The sequence below is a fragment of the Heterocephalus glaber genome, unplaced genomic scaffold, assembly GCF_053883595.1.
Source record: "Heterocephalus glaber isolate CG9 unplaced genomic scaffold, H.glaber_assembly_v1.0 deba00001538, whole genome shotgun sequence".
Lineage (NCBI taxonomy): Eukaryota > Metazoa > Chordata > Mammalia > Rodentia > Bathyergidae > Heterocephalus > Heterocephalus glaber.
Window position 1 is genome coordinate 22,117,077 of NW_028258333.1, and position 23,435 is coordinate 22,140,511.

General features: G+C 35.6%; 1 protein-coding gene across 4 annotated transcripts in view; it reads left to right on the plus strand.

Moving 5' to 3' along the window:
• Positions 1–23,435, plus strand: part of Spef2 (sperm flagellar and cilia associated 2) — a 163,079-nt gene that overhangs the window by 30,961 nt on the left and 108,683 nt on the right. For all 4 annotated transcript variants that reach the window (XM_087189290.1, XM_013073533.3, XM_021261506.2 and 1 more), the window contains exons 7-9: positions 1,194–1,382; positions 5,968–6,155; positions 14,830–14,998. In XM_087189290.1, the coding sequence (XP_087045416.1) occupies positions 1,194–1,382; positions 5,968–6,155; positions 14,830–14,998 (546 nt within the window). The remainder of the gene's footprint in view (positions 1–1,193; positions 1,383–5,967; positions 6,156–14,829; positions 14,999–23,435) is intronic.

Genomic DNA, 23,435 nt, shown 5'->3' on the forward strand with positions numbered 1-23,435 from the left:
TACCTCCAGTATTGGATATTAAAAGGAAATCAATTATTAACATGAAGCTTTTTAGAATTTTATAAATAGATGAGACATTTGTTTAAAAGTTGCTCATGACTTTTAAATTCCATATATCTTACTAACAGAAAAATTTCATATTCATTTCATTTGAACTTTACATTTTTAATAATTCCCAAGTTAAGGCTTCAACATTTACCATGGAGTATTGCTTTTATTTGCATCTTGGTTTGGCTAAATATACAATATTTCTCCTGTAATCTTATAGTGGTAGAGATCATTTGAAGCAGTATCATTACTGAAGCCAGCTTTTCTATCTAAATCATTGGATTGTTGAGTTTTAAATGGAAAACCAGTGTTTAGGTATCTTTCTAAATCCCTACTGAGTACTTTACCTCTTCTTTCCACATGATGTCTCTGTTTAGACAGTGAGAGAGATAGTGAGAACTCAGCGGTCATCTTCCATTTATACCTCTCATTGTTTCCTGCTGTGAAATAGACTTGCAAAACAGAGCTATTTGCCCAAACCCACACAGCCAATGAGTGGTACATTTTGGGGGGACAAAAGCCAAGTGTTCAGATTCCCACTTAATGTTTCTCCCAATATATATTTACTGGTTCCCTTACTATTTTCCTAAAGCAGCCACCAGTTTCCGTTTCAGATTATGACCTCATATTTTTTAAGATAAGCACTAGGTCATTTTCACTTAGCTTCATCTTCCGTTTTAACATCTTCTAATTTTTACCTGTCCCCACCAACTAACTAGATCTGCTGACTTTACCTGAACAATGTCTACATTTCTTTTATGACTGGTTAGGGAGCTTATAACACATTTCCAAACTTATAAAAACATTCTTATAAATTGAGAATTATATTTCTGGTTTATAAAATGTTGGGGGAAAAACCCTAACTTGATTTTTAAATCACAGTTTAAAATAAGTACAATATTCATTTAAATTAATTGTGAGTTTCAAGACCTAATGTTTCTAGATACCAAAATTATTTAACTTCTGATGGGAATTTTCTTGTTTAAAAAAATTTGGTATTTTTCATTGGTTCAATTTAAATGAAATGGCAGAAACTGATTTAGAGGGATGCTAGGCCTTTTATATACCTTGTAGAGGATTCATAGCCCAGTGGGAAACTGAGCATGGGTTTGAAGACTAACCTGCTGTTCCACTGGTGTCTGCAGGAGGCTTACCGTGAGGAGCAGCTGATCCACAGGCTCATGCGACAGTCCCAACAAGAGCGCAGAATTGCTGTGCAGCTCATGCACGTTCGCCATGAGAAGGAGGTTTTACGGCAAAATAGGATTTTCAGAGAAAAACAATATGAGGAAAGACGACTTAAAGATTTCCAGGATGCTCTTGATCGAGAAGCGGTAAACAATATTGCCATTAATCTAAGTTTACTTGTGATTTTTTTCTACCAACTCATAGTTTTTTAAAAAAAAAAAACCCAAAAACTGTTTTGTTGTCAATTCTTTAAAAAGTGCTCGTTTTTATATGATCTGCCTGTTATGCACTCATCTTTTTTTTCTGTAACCTCCATTGACAGGGCAGATAGCTGCTGCATACTGTACTGTCTTCCCCTAGTTTTGAGTCTGCAAGTAACCAAGTATTTGATGCTCACCACCAATCCTTCCATCCATGTCTTTGGTCATTGTGACGATCTGAACTCCTTTTCCAATTGATTCCTCAGAAAGGGCTCATAGGACAATATTCCCTGAGTTCTTGTATTTGGATAATATCTTCTATAGTTTATTATCAGTTTTGCTATCTATAAAATGCTAGGTGCAGCTTTCCTTTCCCCGAATACCTTAAATACACCACTCCACTTTCTTCAGGAATAAAGTGTTAGTGTCAAAAAGCCTGAAGATAATCAAATTTCCATTTCCTTACTTTTTTTCCAAATGACATACCATTGCTAATGTAGGCATTAGTGTTGATTATTCTACATGAATATTCTCAGGTTCTGAAAGTTTTAAAATTGCTTCTTTTCAACAAGACACCATTAATTTTCAAAGCACAATTCTTTGCCTTCTGATAACACATGATTTCTCAGGTCCATAGTTTACTACTCCTTCCTTGGGCCTAGAATGAATCATTTATTTACCTAGAGTATTCTGGTGCATTATAGTTTAGAATCACTCATAGAAGTCAAGATCTGGCTTCTAGGTGTGTGCTTTATCCCAAAATATTTATTTGTAGATTATATGAGTCAGTTTTTGTCTATTTTCCACTGGAGATGTTCAGGATTTGTTTAGCCTATCACAGTCCTCCTCTAGCTTGTTTTCCCAGACAATCTCATCCACAACAATGGGCATACAATTATTGCAATAGAATGAAAAGCATTTAAGTCTCTGCTGCCTGAGGTGTGGATACATAGATTTAACTGCTTTCTTGACATCTCTAGCCATATACATCAGAGACATCCAATTCATCATGTATGAGAACAATTTTATGACCTTTCCCACTGAACAGGTCTCTTTCAAGGTTCTATATCCCAACACATACCTGGACTGTTTATCCAGTTAGCCGAGTCCAAACCTCACTGTCTGCTTGAAACAAGCTTTGCCCACACTTCTCCCGATCCAAAACATCACTAAGTCATTTTCATTTCATGTACTAAATTGTTGTTTAACTTGTCCGTTTTCCCTCGTGTCTATATCAAAACCCCTGGATTCTACTCTTCCTATTACTACAATGTTCTCTTTCATCTATTTATGGTGAGTATGCAGTGGCAAGAACAAACAGGTATATAAGAACATGACATTATTTATGTTCTTTATAACAGCCTCAGTTGAACTCCAACAGCCTACGTCTGCCCATAGAGGTGCACAGTGCCCACACAATGAAGAGCCAAATGCTGCATTTATCTGGCACAAGCCTAGTCTGCTGTCTTTGAGATGCAAGCTACTGCAATCCACATGTGCCCCTTGCTGGCACAGGAAACTTGGGGAGGCTGTTCCAGCTTTTATCAGTCCGTACGATTCCCACTGGGGCTTTTTTTCTCCCCAGGAGCTGACTGGGAATAGGGTGCATGTCTCTTCCTCTTCATGTTTTACCTAAAAACCTGCACTCCTATCCCCTCTTTTTGAGAATCCTAGATTATTTTGCATTTGAATTTGGTCTTTTACTAGTCAGGAGGAGTTTTAAGTTTCTCGTTTTTGTCCTGCAGAAATTCCCTAAAGTAGAAGTTTAAAAAGACCTGCTTAAAATGAAGAAATGAAAATAGAGTTAACATAAACATTGCCTGCCCTTCTCTCTCATCTCCTCCAGTCCAGTTTCCATTGTGCAGCCAGAGGAGTCTGTTTTGACTCTCAGATTTGCTCACTGCCTTCATATGGGAATTCCATATTCCATTCCTTGCTCCCTAACAAGCAGCCTTGCTCTCCTTTGTCCCCTCTGCTCTGGCCCCACCTGTCTACTCTCAAATCCCTCAAAAGGTCATTTCTTCCACCTGTCTTGCTCTTGCCATGTAACTTCATCGACTTCATACATCATTCAGGTCTCTGTGCACACATCACTTCTTGTCTAGGTCAGGCCTCTTGTTATGTACTCCATGTCCACAGTCTTGCTGTAGTGACACTTGTCATAGTGTATAACTAGTTATACATTTATTCACTGGTCTTTTTGACTGTTTTCATATCCCAGTGACATAAAAGTCTATGAGGTAGGACCTTCTTTGCTTTGCTCACTACTATTTCCCAAAGGCTGAGCCCACTGCCCATCACATCATTTTAATGAGAGGAAGAAAGAAAAAGAGAAAGACAGAAAAAAATGAGTGGGGGAGAGAGGTGACAGTAACTTGTGATTTGATCTTGGAAGCTTTGTAAATTCATTTTTATTTTGTTTTTGAACTTAATCTGCTAATCTCTGCCCTTTAGGCAACTGGATATTCTATATTAAAACAGTTCCTGATTTCAAATTTTGGTGCCACCTGCTACTAAGAAGAATTATTACAATAATATTTTACATTTTTCAGCTTTTACTTTGAGTCAGGAACTGCACCATGCTCATTATATACAAACATGATTCTTGCAACAGCTACAAGTGGACTGTATCCTTATCTACATCTTATGCATTAGGAAAGCGAAGCTTAGAAGGCTCAAAATCACGTATCTCATCAGTGGTGTATCAGGAGCAAAGCCTCCCCTATCAGACTTTAGAGTCCAAGTTTATAACAACTAAGATTTACTGCCTCCCACAGACTTCCTTTTTCCTTTCCTTCTTTCTCTTTTTAGGGTTGCAACCTACTTTGCTATAATGAGACAGGAAACTGGTGGGTTTAGCACAGAGTAGATGATAGAGGTAGAAAAGAATAAGAAAGACTAGTTAGTTAGCTGGCTGGAAAAGAAGAATGGAGGGAGGGAGGAAACCAGAAAGGGAGAAAATAAGAAAGAAAGTAATAGAAGAGGAAAGAAAGGGAGAAAACCCTGGAAGTAGAAAGAGAAAGAGAGAAGAAGACAGGTGATAATGGAAAACAAGATAGGAAACTGTTCTCTTGTTGACAGGAAAATTCTATTCTTCAAGGTTTTGATTTCATCACATCCTAAATATTTTAAATGCTTCATAGATACTGTGGTAAACTAACCTTATGACCCATTTTTTTGTGTCACTCTGTAAATCCTCATTTAATTTTCCCAGTCTCTTGGATTCCTTTTTTCTACGAACACTTTATACATCATGTCATAAGCTTTGTACTTAAATTAAATTTCTTCTCCCTGAAAACAGGGCTTACAAAACAATGCAAGGACAACAAATTCTGGTGTAATTCCTGAGTCTGACAAATGTACTGAATTATTCTCAGAGATCATGCAATCCAATTTGTTTCCCAATAAGAATGAAATAAACATACAAAATAAAACAGCAAAAAGAAAGCAAGTGATGAACCTTACATAGCTATCCATTGTCACACATCTAGTCATTTATGAGTAGTATTATGATTAAAAAATAATTGCCCTGATGAGATAGTATGGTTATTTTTTCTGGGTATGCCAAGAATTAACACTCTGCTATATGGAAATGGAGGCTTAAGGAGGCTTACAGACTTGGTCCAGCTTCTCACCATTTGAATTTAAATTTTGTACACAAACTAGGGTCTGATTTTGACTGCAGCTCCCCCATAGCCCAAGTTCCTTTCCATTTTCCACTGTCTAGGTTAAGTTACAAGGAGGCAAGTTTTGTTCCTGAAGCAGGTTAACACAGATTTCCCAAGAAGCTGAAATAGCTGTTTCAAAAGCAGCATTTGGTCATTTGAATCCCATCATTTGAGTATTTCCTTACAGCTTGGCCAGGCTGAGTTTAACCTTTGCACTCTGTGAGAAAAGGGTTCCCATAAAGTAATAGCACAAACCAAGGACAGGGTGGTGACAAACTCTTTGAGTATTTCATCACTTTCATCAGAATAGGTTCTTCCACAAATAAGTTTATTAAGGCTGTATTAGCTTATTAAGGCTATAACAGCAGAGAGTTTTAAAAATATTTTCTAAGTATAAATCAAATCATACAACTCCCACTAAGAAAGGAAAGATGGTGGCCACAGCAGATGAGTCCAGGTTGAGGCTCCAGAGATGATGGGGACAGCTATAGTTGAGGTCTGACACAGACTTGTCCATTTCTCTGAAATTCCTGACTGCTTGCAACCTGTGCATTCAGGACTTCTTTATGAAAAGCTTTATGAATTAATTTATTGTTAACCCTATTGGTCTTTCTTTGGCCAGATCACTGTTTGTTATACTGTTTTCTTGATAAATTAAGGTGAAATATTTCAAATATTGTCTTTCCCTTCATATCGTAGTTAGTACTTAATGAAAGTGCTCACTTGTGGTTAACTTTTTCCTGATGTAAAAGAAGTCTTCAATCTATTTAAAAGTGATGTTTTTCCATTGAAATTATGACATTATTTTCAGTTGAATCATTGCACCATGATAGTTACTTAAAAATATATTTTTTCCTTCTTAGGCTTTGGCAAAACAAGCCAAGATTGATTTTGAAGAGCAAATCCTCAGAGAGAAAGAAGTTCATGAAAAGATTGCTGTGGAAAGAGTTCAGGCTCGTTATACAAAGCATTATAAAATATGTGGAGAAATTTTGGATCAAATACTTGACTTGTCCACTAAAGTGGCAGACTATCGAATGTTGACAAATAAGTAAGTATTGTTTTTTATAATTAATGCAGTAGAAATACCACAGATAATGAAAGGGATGAGATTATGAAGTAGATACTAGATTGATAACTAAAGAAAGGCAAAAATGTCCTAGGAAACTAAGACATGGAGTCACAGAGGTCTTGATTACTGATTTGTTTCACTCACTGACTAGTTTTATTTGAGGTGTATATATGTCCTTTCTAAATTGTGTCTAAATTATCTGCACTTTACAAGACAACTATGTTAATTTACTTGAAACATTTGCTAAAAGAACAGAATTTTTAAAGATTATTTCTTATTATTACTTATTTTTACTTTCTTATTATTTATTATTATTATTTATTATTATTACTTTCTTATTATTACTTATTATTACTTATTTTCATTCCATCTTGTTTTCAGAAGGAAACAATGTATTTTTAAGGAAGTATTAAAAATCTAAAAGTGAAGAATAAGATCAAATAATAAAGGAAAATCTAAATTAAAATAGAAATAAAAATTAAATTGAGCCACAATTATTTGGCAGCAGTAATTTGCCATTTACTACATTTGAACTTCCTAGTAACCAAAGAAAAGTCTGAAACATGATTTCCACTTCTGTTCTAGTTCTGTATAAAATACAAAATTCTTGGCACTCAGTTTAGAAAAGTAGTTTTCTTGTGTGATCTCACTAAATGTATAGGACATAGTGTAGTCGAGCTAGTACAAAACATCTTCAGCAAAAAAAAAAAATGTTTTTCAAATAAATGTAGCATCTAGACTCATAGACCTGTTCCATGTGGTGTTTTTAGACAGACACCACAGCAGATCTCAGTGAAGCTAATTCATGAAGGTCGAGGATAATGCAACCCCATCACATTGGTGTGGCTTTCAAGGACCCTGGCTGAAGCAATAAGAGCCATGCAGCCCACAGGATCAGACAGAATTAAAGCATCTCATCACCCAACACATGAAAAGGGGCTTTCTTTGCCTCACCCTTATGGCCCCTGATATAAAATTCTACTAAATAAAATAATATAATGGGGGACATTTTAAAAATAAAAACTAATAAGATGCAAGATTGAGAAAAAACAAATTAAAAAATAAAACAAAAATAAGAGAATGTAAAGAAGCTTAAAAATACTTCCCAGATTAAAATAAATGCAAAAGTTAAGGAATTAATATGAACAAAGTTATGAGGAAGCTAAACTATAAAAGGATTAAAAAAGAAAAGCAAGACAAATCATTATAATGGCTAAAATAGATTAAATTACGACCATCAAAAAGTAGAGTTAGATGAAACATATAAAATAAGAATTCAAAAGAGAAAAAGTACGAGATAAAACAGATTGATTTACCTAAGTAAATAAAGGTCCATAATTTAAAATTAAGTCATAAAATCCCATTCTTCTCAGGCACAATGGAATAGATGTACTTTTCTCTCTTCTCCTCTTATTAAGTTCAGCTTTACTCCTAAACATTATATATATGTGAAACTCACATAAGAGGACTGAAAAGTGGAGAGGTGTCAAAGACCTCTTATTCTGAGGCATGACATAGTAGTGAACTTCCCATGTTTTCTTTTCACCTCATATATTCCAGTTTAGGGATGAATTTTCTGGAAACATAGACACATCAGTGTTACCCAGTAAAGGAACGACCTGGAAAGATGGAAAACTTTTAGACAAACAACTCTACTCTATCCAAATTCCACAGAGAAGAATAGTTGCTAGAAAAGGCCAGGAAGAAAACCTCAGCTCTAACCCTTGCAAAGATGTAAAAAGGGATCTCCAGACACCTGCCAGGATGGAGTCAGGAAAGGTTAAGTGAGAAGCGTAGATTCCCATCTCCACAGGAGAGTAACAGAGCATTCCTCCCTGGGCTACAGAGGTTGTATCAGAGGAAGCCTGGTGGAGAGAGAGGATTTTCACCATCTTCCAGTGATAACAAGGTCATTGCAGTATCATTGAAGGCCATGTGAAGCCCAAATTCCCACTTCACCAGCAGTTACAAGCATTGCCTCCCCTTGGCTGTCAAGGAAGACATTCAGGGACTTTTATCTGTGCTTCTCGATGACCAGAGAGTGCCTCCTCTTTGCTTGACACAGCAATGTCAGGAAGCAAACAGCTGAACTAGTTTATATTCCCACTGACAGTGTACAAGGGTCCCTGCCCAACTCCTTCATAGCCTTGCCAGCATTTATTATTATTTATATTTTGACTATATCCACTGTTCTGGAATTAGATAGAATCTCAGACTTGTTTTAATTTGCATTTCTCGATTGGCCAGTGATGTTGAACATTTTTTCATGTATTACTGGCCACTTGTACTTCTTTTTCTGAGAAGTGCCTATTCATTTCAATTGCCCATTTTTTGATTGGGTCTTCTATTCTGGGGATCTAATTCTTTTGAGATGTTTATGTACTCTAGATATTGATCTTCTGATCAGAGTATAGCTGCCAAAAAATTTTTCCCACTCTGTAGGTTGTCTCTTCATTCTGTCAGTTGTTTGATGTGCAGAAGCATCTTAACTTGGTGTAATCCCATTTATCAATTCTTTTTTTTTTCCATTTGTCAATTCTTAATGTTATTTTTTACGTAAATGGGGTTCTGTTCAGAAACCCCTTGCCTATGCCTATGACCTCGAGAGTTTGACCTACCTTATCATCCACCAGGTTAAGTGTTTCTGTTTTAATACTTAGATATTTGAACCATTGTGATTTTAGTTCAGTATCTGGTGAGAGATGGGGATTTAGCTTCAGTGCTCTGCATGTGTATAGCCAGTTTTCCGTGCACTATTTGCTAAAGAGACCGTCTTTCCTCTAGCATATTTTTTTGGCACCTTTGTCAAAGATCAGGTGGCTGAATGTGTCTGGTGTTGTTTCTGCACCCTCTTTCCTATTTCACTGGTATGCATCTTTGTTTCTGTGCCAGTACCATACTAAACATTATAGAGACTCCTCAAAAAATTTAAAGTACAGGTTCCATTTGACCCAGGTGTTCCCCTTGTAGGTGTCTTTTTGAAAGAGTTAAAGACATCATATTAAAATGATATATACATACGCATGTTTATAGCAGCACAATTCATAATTGCTAAATCTTGCAAGTGGCCTATATGTCTATCAACAGATTAGTAGATAAAGAAAATGCAGTATTAATATCCAATGGAGTAGTACTTTTCTATAAAAGAAGGATAAATTTGCGTCCTTTGTAGGAAAATGGATGCACTTGGAATCCATAAGGTTAAATGGTATAAATCAGATACACAAGCTTAAATATCATATGGTCTCTTTTATATGAGAAACCCAAAGTATAAACAAATAAAAAAGCAAGATAAAAAATAGACAATAGAAAATAAAGAGATGGTTCTTTGACAAATGGGAAGGGGACCAAGAGATGTTGGGGCAGAGGAAGGGGATATAAAAAAGAATTAAGATGAATATATTCATTATGTACTTCAAACATGTACTAATAAAGAAAAAAGAAAGCAAACAGCTGAAAATGAAGGTTTATATAAGATCCAGTGTCCTAAAATCTATTCTAAAAATTACCCAGTATGCCAAGAACCAGAAAGAGCTCAAACTGAATATAAAAAGACAATATATGAATGCTATTATTGGTTGAATTTATTTTGTTTTGTTTTTGCTATTGTTTGTTTGTTTTTTGAAACAGGGTCTAGCCATGTAGTTCAAAATTCAGCCTGGTCTCTTACCTCCAGCCTCCAGAGTGCTGGGATTATAAGTGTATGCCACTGCATGATATTGTTTGGAATATGACATTGTTTGGGAACAGGATCATTGCAGATATGCTTAGTAAAGATGAGGTCACACTGGCTAATTTAATGTGACTAGTGTCCTTCAAGAGAAAAGACATGGGAATGGCACCATGTTACAACCAAGGGAAAGATTTATGCAGTGGTAAACCAAGGAATGCCAAAGATCGCTGATAAACCACCAAAAGCTAGAAAGGGCAAGGAAGGATTTCTCTAGTTTTCAAAGGGCACATAGCCTTACCAATACTTTCATTTTAAACTTCTATTTTTCATCAATTTTGGTTATTTTATGCCACCCAGTTTGTGGTACATTCTTATATCACCCCTAAGAAACTAACACCTGACAACAGTGAGATATAAGAGAGATCTTAGAATTATCTGATACAGATTTTAAAATAGCCATGGCAAAATTATTTGGTGGACAATTATGAATATCTTTGAAACATGACAAAAAAAAATTTGTCATAAAATTAGTCATAGCAGAGAAATAAAAGATAAACATAAATAAGAATCAAAAGGCTTTATTTGAGACAATAACCTAAAGAGCTCATTGGTTAGGCTCAATAGCAGAATGAGGGGAACAGAGGAAAGAATGACCAGATTAGAAAATAGAGTAATAAAAGTTGTATAATCTGAACAGAGAAAAAGTAGATAAAAAGATTAAGAGAGCCCCAGACACTGGCCATGGATGTTATAGTAGTCAGCTTTCCATCACTATAACAAATGCCTGAGACAAATCAACTCATAAAGAGGAAAGGTTTATTTTAGCTCGTGGCTTCAAAAGTTTCAAGTCATGGTCACTTGGCCCTGTTGCTTTGGGATCAGAGCATGATGGTACATCATGATGGAAGCATGTGGCAGAGGAGGCTCATTCACTTCATAGTGACCAGAAAGTGAAAGAGAGGACATATGCACATGCCCCTAGGGGGCCTAACTTCCATTCACTAGGCCCATCTTTAAAGCCCCCACACCAATAGTGCCACAGGCTGGTGACCAAGCCTTTAGCTCTTAGTCCTTGTGGGGATGTTAAAGCTCTAAACTATAGCGGATGTCACTGCAGTCTTGGAAGTAGAAGAAAAGGAAGTTGGGGCTAAAAGACTGCTCAAAGAAACAATGCCTTAAAATTTCCCAAAGGTGTGGCAAGTCACATAAATGCATAAATTACAAATTCAAAAATCTGAGCAAACTTCAAACAGGATAAACAAGTAAATACATGCAAAGACACATCATAATTAAATACCTGAAAAATGAAAAAGAAAACATCCTGAAAGTACTGAGAGAAACACAACAGCTTTCTTGTAGGGACTAAGTACTCCAAACCACAGAAAATTTCTTATCAGGAATCATGAAGAGAAGTGGCATCATATTTTTCAAGTGCTGAATGAAAAGAACTCCCATCCCCCATGAAGGTCAATGAAGGTGAAATCTGTTATTGTTAGATGATGATAACTTAGAAAATTTGTTATTTGCAAACCTACCCTTACGTAAATGGCTACAGAAGTTGTATAAACAGACAGAAGTTTTTTAAAGAAGGATCTTGAAATATCAGAAAAGAGGAAAGAACACAGCAAAAATATGAATAAATATAATAGCATTTCCTTTACCTTTTGAGGAGTTTAGAAATTGAGCCAAAAGATGTAAGTCTGATGTTCTAAATATATAGAAAGCCAATATTTAAGAATGATTTTATAAGTGGATAAAGGTAAAGAGACCTAATTGGAGTTAAGATTTCTATACTTGAACTAATAAAAGATGATCCTAATAAATGTGATAAACTAAAATCTATATAATGCCTAGCATAACTGCTAAATAACTGATGCAAAGAGATACACCGAACAACACTGTACATGGGCTAAAATGGAATTCTAAAGAAAGTAAGTCTTTGAACCTACAGAAAGGCAGGAAAGTAAAACATATCAACAACCAACAAAACCCAGAAAGTAAGAAAATAAAATGATAGATTTAAATCTTAACATAATAGTTATGTTTCTAAATATACCAATTAAGAGGAAGAGTTTGGGAGAATGTATGAAAAAACATGACCAACCTGTATGCTGTCTATAAGAAACTCACCTCAAATGTAATTATATAGACAGGTTAAGAGAAAAAAGTGAAAAATACATATCATGTAAACAAAAATGAAAAGAAAGCAACAGTGATTATTTCAATATAAAATAAAGCAGACTTCAGAGCAAAGAAAATCACCATAAACAGAGAGCAACTTATATAAGTCAAAACACACAAAGGAGATAGCATTCCTAAGTGTGTATTCACACAATAACATAACTGCAAAATATATAAAACAAAACTGAAAGAACTGGAAGATCAATGGAAAGATCTACAATCACAGATGAAGACTTCAACAATTGATAGAAAACTTAACAGTAAACTGCGAATGTAGAAGAAATCATTACCACCAACCAATAAGGTCCAATCAACATAAAAAATAGTACACTTTAACCAACAACATCTGAAAGTACACATGCTTTTAAAATGCTCACAGAAGCTCTGCTAAGATAAATCACACAAATCCTAGGCCCTGAACAAACGTCAACAAATTTACAAGAATTCAAATCAAACAGTGTGTACTCTGACCAGAGTGAAATGAAAACAGAAATCAGCAATATAAAATAGGAGGAAAAATTTCTAACACTAGTAAACACAAGAGCACACTTCTAAATAATCTTTGGATATGTGCTATAGTTTTTAAAAGTACTAACAATTAGAGAACACCTAGTGAATTACAAAGGATATATGAATATAAGTAGTGTACATGATTCAAAGACTACTGGGAAAAAGCAAATGGCATAGCTAGGATTTTAAGACCAAATTATTTTAAGTAAAAAATGCTTATTCTGAAAGGGAAACATTTTAATCATTGTATCATTCTAAAGAACCACTTGTTTGACATGATAGCATTTTGTATTCATTTGCTTTACTTTGAATTAATAGTTGCTTCGCTAGACCAGGCTGATATATAAAGTGGGATGATGGCATGTGGATCATTTGAGAAAATGGAACAGCTAGCTCAAGTGTTCATACCCATCTTAGGAACTTTAGTTAATACAAAATGAAAACAGCACAGAAACCTGAACAGGTGGTTTTCTTTTTTAAAAAATTTTGTTTTATTTTTATTAGCACATGTGCAGTACATAATGATTATATTCATTGTAGGAATTGGTACATGTACGCAACACATCTTAATTAATTTTACTTCCCCTTTCCATTTCTTCCCTCCATTCCCAGTGAACAGTGAAGTAAGAATCTTGACGAAAAGAAAAATCATGGGCAAGAATAAGGAGGCCAATATTCTTAAGACTAAAGAAGCTATTTAAAAAGCATTCTTGCTTTTGCCATTTTAATTTTGTATCCTCACATTCTTAAATGTGAGGATCTTAGTGTAAAGGTCAGGGTTTTTTTCAAAATATATGAATTGAAGTCACAAAAGCCTGAGAACCTTTACAAATGTCATAGTCGAATTGTTAGTAAAAGAAAATGTTAAAGGGCTGTAAGGAGAAACATAGGCAATTTTAAGGCCTAAACAAGTGAGGGAGACAAAAATGAGAAGCTGAATATGAGAAAAGTTCTTCAAAACTTCTCACCACACAGCCCCTTAAGCAGGAAGATTGAGGAGTCTGTAATCTATTTAACAATAGCTCTTTCTCTCCTCTTTTCCCAGGTCCCGAGAGTCCCGATTCTATTTTATATCTATGAATTTGTCAGTCCTAAGCACCTCATGCAATATTTGCCCTTTTGTGCCTGGGCTTTTTGCTTAGCATGATGTCTTCAAGATAAAACCATGGTGTAGCATCTATTAGAATAAAATACTAATTTTAAATTTTAGATCAACTTTTTAGAGATTCACCTGAATCTTATCAAACTTTTTTTGCATATATTATTCCTCCTGGAACTGGTCTCTCTGTTCCAGTTGCCTCTTAAGCGTTGTTTAGGCCCCACTTTAACTATCATTTCTTCAAAGAGAATTTCCTGAACCAACAAATTAAATTGAGTCATTGTCTTGCCATTTTCATGTCACATACGAAACACCCAAAACTCACACTTTAATGGAGACGTTTCGTTTGCCTCATAGTTTCAGTCCATGGTTGACTGGTTCCAAGGCAGAAACAAAGTGACAAAGGGACACAGCAGAGGAAAAGGTACTCAACCCATCTCAGCCAGCAAGAGAGAAAAGGGAGGAGCTGAGGATGAAGATAGACTTTTCCAAGTCACAGCCCCAGTGAACACCTCTGCTCCCATGTTCCAATCACCTTCCAAACACAAGAGACTTTAAGGGAACATTTCAGATCTCAACCATAATAATAATAATACTGTTATATTTTCACACTGTATAATTCTCATTCAGACCTCTCATCCATTTATGCAATTACTTTTGGCTCTTCTTTGCCAGGATCTGGCGTGATTCCACTTGTTATTATATCCCTAATAGCTGGTAAAATGTCTAGAATTTGGAGATTTGAATGAATGAACATGACTTAAAGCCACTGGTTCTTCAGACTTTCCTATTATCTTTGAAATAACAGATACATATCTAAAATAATGAGCACAATTAAAAAGTTAAGTTTCTTTAAATCTCAGTTCTGACATCAAATGACTTTGCAACCTTAGGACAGAATTTAAATGTTCCATAATCAATATTCTTTTATGCAGAATGCACAGACTGAATGTTTTTCAAGGATCTTTTAAGATAACTGTTGATTTAAATATTTTATGTGACTTGTAACAGAAAAATAGAATGTATGTTGGTCTTATTGCTCTTGCACCTGTGATAACCTTTAAAAATACTCTAATTGTTTCTAAGTCTAATGAAAGTGTTAATTATATAAATACCATAAGAGATTATGGTTTGAAGTGTATATTTGACTAAACATTGATTTATCTCTCCTTTTTATGCTTTTGCAATAGTCTGATTCCACTTAAGATGATGCGTGATTGGAAGGAATTGTTTTTTCATGGAAAGCCTATATATGAACAAACCTCTATTAAGCATATGCCTGCTAATCCCTCTGAAGAACAACTTAGAGAACTGGATAAAAGAGACTTTCTAGATAGCAAAGATTATGAAGAATATAAGGTACATACTGATATGGAATAATTACAGAGCAAACAACATAATAAATTCATTTTCCTTGACAGTAATTCTATGCTATCATTTTTTTCATTTCTATTAATGAAAATAGACACTTTATCTTACATTTTTCTTTAGGTTAACTTGTAATATAAACAATTAATTTTTAGATGCCTAAACTGAAACCTAATCTACTCATAATCTATTATTTGTTGCACAGTAAATTTTCTGAGAAACTAGAGTTCAGAATTTTGTAAAAGGGAAGATGATTCAACCCAATAATTTGCTGATAATTAGTAAATAATACATGTTGGATGCTAGGATGAATGAATAAAATGAATTAATGACAACAAATAAAGAAAAGCATAAAATAGCAGTAATATGTGAATATTAAAAAGAAGATAAGCTTGTAGTTAAAAAGTTAAGGAAAGAATATGAGATTATGGGAAGCTAAATATACACCACATTTTAATTGACTGACTTAAGAAAATTGTTATTTACTTAGGATTGACTAGAACCTTATGGAGTATAGACAGATTTGTATTTTGTACAGTGGTAAAGCACACCTAGCATGTCCACCTAAAGCTAAATGCCACATAGTAGAATGATTTGAAAAAGTCAAACTATGTTAAGGTATTTCTTCCTACTGTAAATTACTATAAATTTAAAAAGTCATTTTAAATTTACAGATTAAATCCCATTTATTTGACAGATTTTGTTGGTTCATAGGATATTTATTTCTAAGTTGCCTCTTATATAGCTTAATCTACTCTACTTTTGTTGTTCTCATAAATCAAGAGACCTAGTAAGCTATATCTTATCAGAGATTTGTCTTTCTAACTACTTTTCTTGTTTGGGAAATTGTTACCACAGGAACATGCATGTCTTACCCACATCCTGAAGCAGCTGGTACTTTTCTTTTGCAAGAAATTATGAACTTTTGTTAGGAGATTGTGAATGTCTAGCAATGCCATTTACTTTGTGTAGAACCTTTACTGTTTTTCGAGAAGTGAAAATTACTTTAGGGTTTCTGGCATGCGTCTATATGCTTTGTTCCTTTTAACCACGTAATGGAAAATATGGCATACATATATTTTAGGATATACTTTTAAAGTATTCTATTATCATTCTCTAATTTTAGAGCTTATGCCCTTCACAAACTTGTCCTAAGTATTCCTGCAAACAAACAAAGAGCCTTTGCAAATGGGAACTGGGCTAAGGGATGGCACTAGGAGGGAAGGGGAAATCAGGAGCACAAAGGTGTGTTATGTGTATGTGCCAACTGTCCAAGGTGAATTTAATCATTATGCACTGCAAATACGTACTAATAAAAATGTTAAAAACAAAAATACAATAACTATTTCAAGCTGGGTATGTTGGTGTATGCCTGTAATCCCAGTGCCCTGGGAGGCTAAGCCAGGAGGATCCATATTTGAGCCCACCTGACCAATTTAACCATTTAGTGAGACCTTGTTTCAAAAAAAAAAAAATGTCTGGGAACATAGCTCAGTGTGAAGGCCCTGAGTTCCATCTCTAGTACTGCAAAGTAAATAAATAAACAAATTTGTAAAATATATCATCCATCTCAAATAGTCTATAGCAAGGGACAGAAGGGGAACACATCCTGGTTAAGCTAATAAAATAGTTGTCCACATTTGTTGTTGCTTAATTTGTTCAGGATTGTATTGCTTTCAGGAGCTTCAATGCATAAGTTAGAAGTGGGTCTTCAAAAAGTTCACATTCCTAAACATTCACTGGGGTCCATACCTACCATCCCTAAAGAACTGAGACCTCCCAGTTTTGAGCTATTTCTTTTATGAGCCCATGCCCTTTTGGAATGAACTATCATGCTTAATATTTTTAAATATTATACCTAGAAATTGACATAAAACAAATTTTACTTATGTATACATCATATGTAGCTGCCATAAAGTTAACTCTTGTTTCTTAGCATTATTTTGTAAATGAGCCTAGAGTACTCTATTTATGAAATGGCTACACATGAGGAAATTCTGGCCCAGAATGGTGAAACTAGTAATTTCATTGCTCTCTTCCTAAGAATGAGGCAGTAGCAACATCATAGAGCAGCCAGGCACTGATTCCCAGGCAATTGTCACAGGATAAGAATAATGAGTTCTTTTATAGAGAGTAGTGAAACCCTGTGGATTATGGACCACAGCCTCAACCAGGAGGCCCACCCAGCTCCTCCAAGCACTTCCAGCGCCACAGCCTCACACAGCTTGTGCACCTCAGTTAGACCCTTTCTTCCCAGTGAATCTCAGAATCCCCCAAGTGCAATTCCTTTTCATGATTCTTTCTGGCAAATGAGTCTTCATCCATAACATTTCTTTTTACATAAACTATTTACTAGAAGTTACCTATCGAATGAGTTTGAGTTGCAGACAGCCCTCTGTATCAGCAGGTTCCACATCTACAGAGTCAACAAACCACATATCGAAACAAATTTAATTGCCTCTGTACTAAACATGTGTCTTGTCTTTATTCCCCAGTACAGTATAACAAATACATAGAAGTTGGATTACATTAGATATTACAAATACAGTAATTTGGAGATGATTAAAAGTATACAGGAAGGTGTGTATAGGTTATATGCAAGTATTATATCCCTTTCCATAGAGACTTGAGTATCCATGAGTTCTGACATTCACAGGCAGTCCTGGAACCATCCTCCATGGATACTTATGAAAGACTGTAATAAAAATGTACTAAAATTTTCTATTCATGAATTAAAATTAGTTCACAGATATGATTTTCAGAGGACTCAGAGTTTTGTCTCTGCAGAGCTGTACAATGCATGCCCAGAATCAAGTTTTATGTAGTTACAATTCCTATAATTTGAAAGAAGGATGCTTTGTTTCCAGCATCATCCATGTTGTTTCAGTTAGTTGGCCATATTTAATTGCAGCTATTTTTGCTTGTAGTGTTTAGGTTCATGATCAGGCCAGTGATTGTTGGATTATAATTTTCCTCTCACTAGACTTTAAGGCATGTTTGTATGTTACGGTTTAACATCCATACTCCTATTACTGCAGCACATGTATGCATAACCAACCTCAAATGTGTGTATACAATGACATTGTCATCAGACCTTTTCCCACTGGTGAATAGTGATATGGAATGAAATGGGCTATGTAGTTGTTTATCTTCCTACTTGTTTGACTCAAGACATCATCTTGCTCTTGTTCTTCAACTCCAGTCTGATATTGATTCAGTGACTTATAAACTCAGTTTCTGATAGTAGACTCTCTTTTCCATCATAGTTCTTATCTTGTTCCCTGACATCCCAGTTACTGACCCAATTTTATAATTTATTAGTCAGTTCCTTAATAGGAAGAATGTCAATCTGAAGCCTGAACCACTCTTGATATCAGTAGATAACTGAATCAGGCACAGTGATGGTAACACCAAGGGCCTATGGATAGATCACTAATTTTTTTTTCATTTAAAAGATATACATTAGTTCATTGAAAAGATATTAGTCAGGGTGTCATAATGAAATGCTATAAACTGGTGGCTTAAGCAACAGGAATTTATTTTTTACCAGAAATGCAAGATAAAGGTGCTAAACACTTTGGATTGTCCGAGAGGGCACTAACTTTGACTTGTACTTGGCCACCTTTTAGAGAATCCTCACAGGCTAATGAGGAAGCAAGGTCTTGTTTCCTCTGGAAACTGAAAGCCAGACTAGCAGAAAGGTGTGGCCAGGAAGCTAACTATACTCTGCCCTGGCTGGAATTCAAGGGACTTAGCAAGGCTGCCAGGCTCACTCAATAGGGTCATTCTACTAAATAGGTTGTTCTGAAATTTTGAAACTGGCCCCAACATAAGGCCATTCCATGACAGCACCTGGATGAAAATTCAGAGTTTAATTGTTTGTACTTCAACTAGTTACCCTCTCCTCTGTTCTTGTCAAAAGCAGTATTTACAGCTTCAATCTTTTCCACTGAAACAGAGCAATCTCTCAAACAAGTCCCATACAGAGTTCAGAAACTCTATGGGAGCTGTCAAAAATCTATGGGAAGCTGAACTCATGGTCAAGCAAGTTATAGAACAATGCTTTCTACTTCTCCTGAGAATCCTGTGTAATTGTCCCGAATTTCTAAATTTGAATTACAAATTCAGACAGTGCCTCCAGATTGTGTCAGGGTTTTTAGATAGTCAGAGGAGGTAAAGCCTGGGTGAGGATAACAAAGAAAAGAAGCACTGAGAGCAGCAAAGATTTACTTTTCTACTTCCCTCTGAGGTACAATTTTTTTTTTAGTCCCAGATGTCCTGAGCACAGTCGCTGGAATATTGCCACCTGACTCTCCATGTTACCATAACAATAAATATGCTTCCATAATATTTGGTTCTCTTTGGTTGGAGACTAGGACAGACCCATTCAGAAAGACAGTCAGCCAGGAGATGGACAGCCAGGGCTTGAATTTGTAGACTGGAACCTACATGGCCAAGATAGTTTCTCTGAAATGACCAGAAAGAGAAAGAAGTAGAGGTGGGATACAGCCAATGTCTTTGATCATGTCAATGATCAAAGCCAGGACTGGCTGAGGACTAGACCAGAAAATGGGAATGAAGCCAGCAGGTTAGAAGCAAGGCAGAAATAGAACAGAACAGGACTTAAAGACTCAGAAGCAAAATGAAGAGTCCTTGGGCAATTGCCCCAAACACAGATGGAATATCTGCAGCTGACCTATATTATTTGCTAGTCATTTGGTACATAGTTGGGTTAAATTAATATAGAACACTGAAGGAAAATACATGGTTAGGAATATAAAATAAACCAAGTCATAAACAATTTCTTGTCAAAAGCAGAGCAGATCTTACCTACCTATTTACACAGGTTGTTTTTTTCTTCACGACCTGGACTCAGGGCAAGTGCTTGGACTTTCAGACCTGTCCAGCTTCTGATCATTTTAGACCTAACTTCTTTCCTGCATTTCACACAGACACACATATATCACATGGCTTTTCTTATATGAGAAATCTAAAATATAAATAAATTGTGTGCCTGATTTATTTTACTTAACATTATTGTCTCAGGGTGTATCCATTTTCTTAAAAATGACACATCTATCATTCTTTATGGCACAGTAGTACTCCCTTGGGTGTAAATATCACATTTCCTTTATTCATTCATCTGTTGCTGGATGTATAGGCCACTTCCAAGATTTAGCTATTATAAATTGCCCTAAAAAATGTTTGAAAGCCACTGTCTTCAAAGATGAAATAATTGTGCAAAAGGGGATCTAGGCAGCTGAAGCTGTGTTTATGTGGGTTCAAACTAATAAAAATGGACAAATTTGGCAAGGAAAATAACCTGCAAGTCTTGAATAGGTTTATCATGATGAACATACATATAATTTCCCCTGGGTTTTTAGGGCTGATAATGGCTACAATGATACCTGATGCTGCTACTATCCATGCAAGCCTTAGCTGTATTTCAGGTACCACAGAACTTACCTCTTTCTTGGTTCTCAGAGAGTGGTGTGCCAAGAAAAAAATGCTGCAAAATGAAAGCAACTTGAATGTCTTCTCTTGATAGAGTTGTGGTGCATTGGCTACACTCTAAAAGGGGCATAGATTCATTCTATGGAGCCACTACCTATGGAGTTTGTTGATGTCATTTTATTAGAAGCTTCTGCCCCAAGTTCTTTAGCTACTGTAGCACGATAATGTGCCATTGGGTTTTATCAAATACAGGTAAAAAGATTGCATTTTAGGAAAACCCTAATCAACTAGAAAATGTCAAAAAGAGTATAAATGTGGTCTCCCTTTTTTTATCTTCAAGGAAAAGATACATATTATCTTTCATTTTAGTAACTGATTTATGGGTTCTCAGAAGTCTAGCAAACTGGGAATATCTGGAGCACATTAATACGTGTAGATGTTTGTAAGATCTAGTGATGCATAAAGACAAACATTCACATTAGTACTACCTCTCTATAAAGGTACATTTTTTTTTTTTGATACCGGGGATCGAACTCAGGTCCTGGTGCTTGCAAGGCAGACACATTGCCACTGAGCTAAATCCCTGGCCCACAAAAGCTACATGTGAATATCACTGCTAAATATCATTGACATAACTCAATGTTCTTTGGTTATTGAATGTTATACAAGTGATGCTTGAGATTTCATGGACTTATGAGTATCTCCCAAAACACAGATTCTGTTCATCCAAGTTGATCTAAGTAAACCATAACCATATCTCCTCTCTTAAATGAGTGGCTGAGAAAGTTCCATTTCCAACTTGGTTGTTTAAGAGGGGCAAGAAGTAAATGACATATGTGTGGCTATGTCTCAAGAATAATCATTGTGGAGAGAAGAAAGAAGTCTGTTGAGAAAACCATGCAACCCCACCACATCCAGTCACTTGAGCAATGTAGCAATAAACAAAGGGAACAAAGAGGACACATGGAAGATCTCTGGCTTATCCTTAAGATGTGCACTCAGCCTGTTTTCATGCACATTTTTCCCAACCAGGTGCTGTTTGTAAGTGCTCATGATGACTTGTAACAAGAAAACCAATAACACTGACATATTGGGCCATAGGAAATCAAAAGCATATGATAGACTGGAGGTAACCAGAATCAGGACTCTAGGTAACCACAAGGTATAAGGAGGCTTGTGAGTGCATTTGATTCTGGCTGGACAGAAAAGTGGCAAGCTTGTGTGAAGATAGGAAGTGTACTATGGGTTGAAGGATTTAGAATTCAGATTCTAGAAAGGCCAGTCTAAGTTCATTAATAAAACTGTACTTGTGAACTTCTGACCACAACCAGAGACTGTTCACTGTTGTAATTTTGTCATCTGAGTAGACAAGAATTCACAAGGACAGATTGATCTTTAGTCTTGCACTTACACTTTCTCAAAAATGCATGCTAGCCAGGCATGGAGATGCACAGCTATAATCCCAGCACTTAGGGAGGTTGAAGCAGGAAGATTAAAAATTCAGGCCCAATCTGGGTAATTTAGTGACTTATTGAGATCCTGTCTCAGAATAAGAACTAAAAAAGGTAAGCCTGGATATGTATCTCAGTCTGAAGGCCCTGAGCTCAATCTCTAGTGAGGGAAAAAAGCCTACTGCAGGCACTACCAAAATATTAATAAAATAAAGGAATCTTAATAACATTTCTCTATACATCATTGGCAGTTTACATAAATTAAGTGTAGTAACATGGAGCACACTCACACAGAAAAAGTATATTGTTCAAGGTGATACTTACCTTGTATTGCCCACTTGGGGTATCAGCCTTTTTATCAGTCTTTTTTTTTTTTGGATTAATATAACTTTTATTCAATTTTAGCCAGATTCTGTCCTCACATTTAAAACATTTTTCAAAGCTTCTATAAATGTTCATTTATTAGTTCATTAGTACATGTGTGCAGAACATAATGTTTATATTCCTTGTGTGGAGTTGGTGTGTGTACATACCACATTCCAGTTCTTGTTTTTCACCCTTTATCCTTTCCCTCTCTCCTCACTCCCTTTATTCTTGATCCCTTTCCCCTTTGAAAATGATCTATTGCGCTACTTCCTATTATCTATCTTTTATATGTCTTGAAACTAATGGCCAGATATTTACTTATAACAGCATTCAAAAGGAGTAAAATATTATATAATTTTAATTATGTCTACCTAAATGTCAAACATACAATGTAGAGATGTACTAGAAATTTCTGGTTCTTCTCCACTAATGAATTAGGAAAATCTCCTACACTCATTATAGTTAAACCACACTGAACATCCCACTTTTTTTCTGTTTGTCTTGTCTCTTTTTCACTCATCATACCCTTGTTCCTTCTTTTTTTGAAATGTTTACCTTAGCCTTTATCCTTGGTTTTTGCTTAGAAACATCATCCTTTGTATTTCTAAGATGATTTTGCTCAACATGTTCCACTAAATCCTGTATCTGCTCATGTTCCATTGTGTTTGGCTACAGCCTATAGCTAATTGAGTCACATGAGAGGGCTTTATTTTGATTCCTTTGTAAGGAAGCATGACTTTCTGATAGGTGTTGCTGAGTGTATTTCTTACACTGGGCAGAACTGTGGAGCTGTCACTCTCCTGTGTGGCACTTACACATGCCTCCAGCAGTGCCTAAGAACTTAACTGTTTATTGTCAGTGGTCACATAGGCTACTTACCTGAGCGTTATTTCATTTAATTTCTACAATAGTTCTGTGGGATGGATTATTAGTATAATGCTTCAAAAACAAGAGATTGACAAAAATACAAAGCAAGCAAGTAGCCAAATTTTATAGAAACTCTTGTCATTTGAATTATATCTAAGATTGGTTCCTTTAGAAAGGGTTAAGTGACCGCACAGCTGAAAATCATTATAACATTGGCAAATTTCAATTCAACCAGAGCCTTAGTTTCTGTTTTCTTATTTGTTTAGTTTCAGATTGGCTGCATTACACAA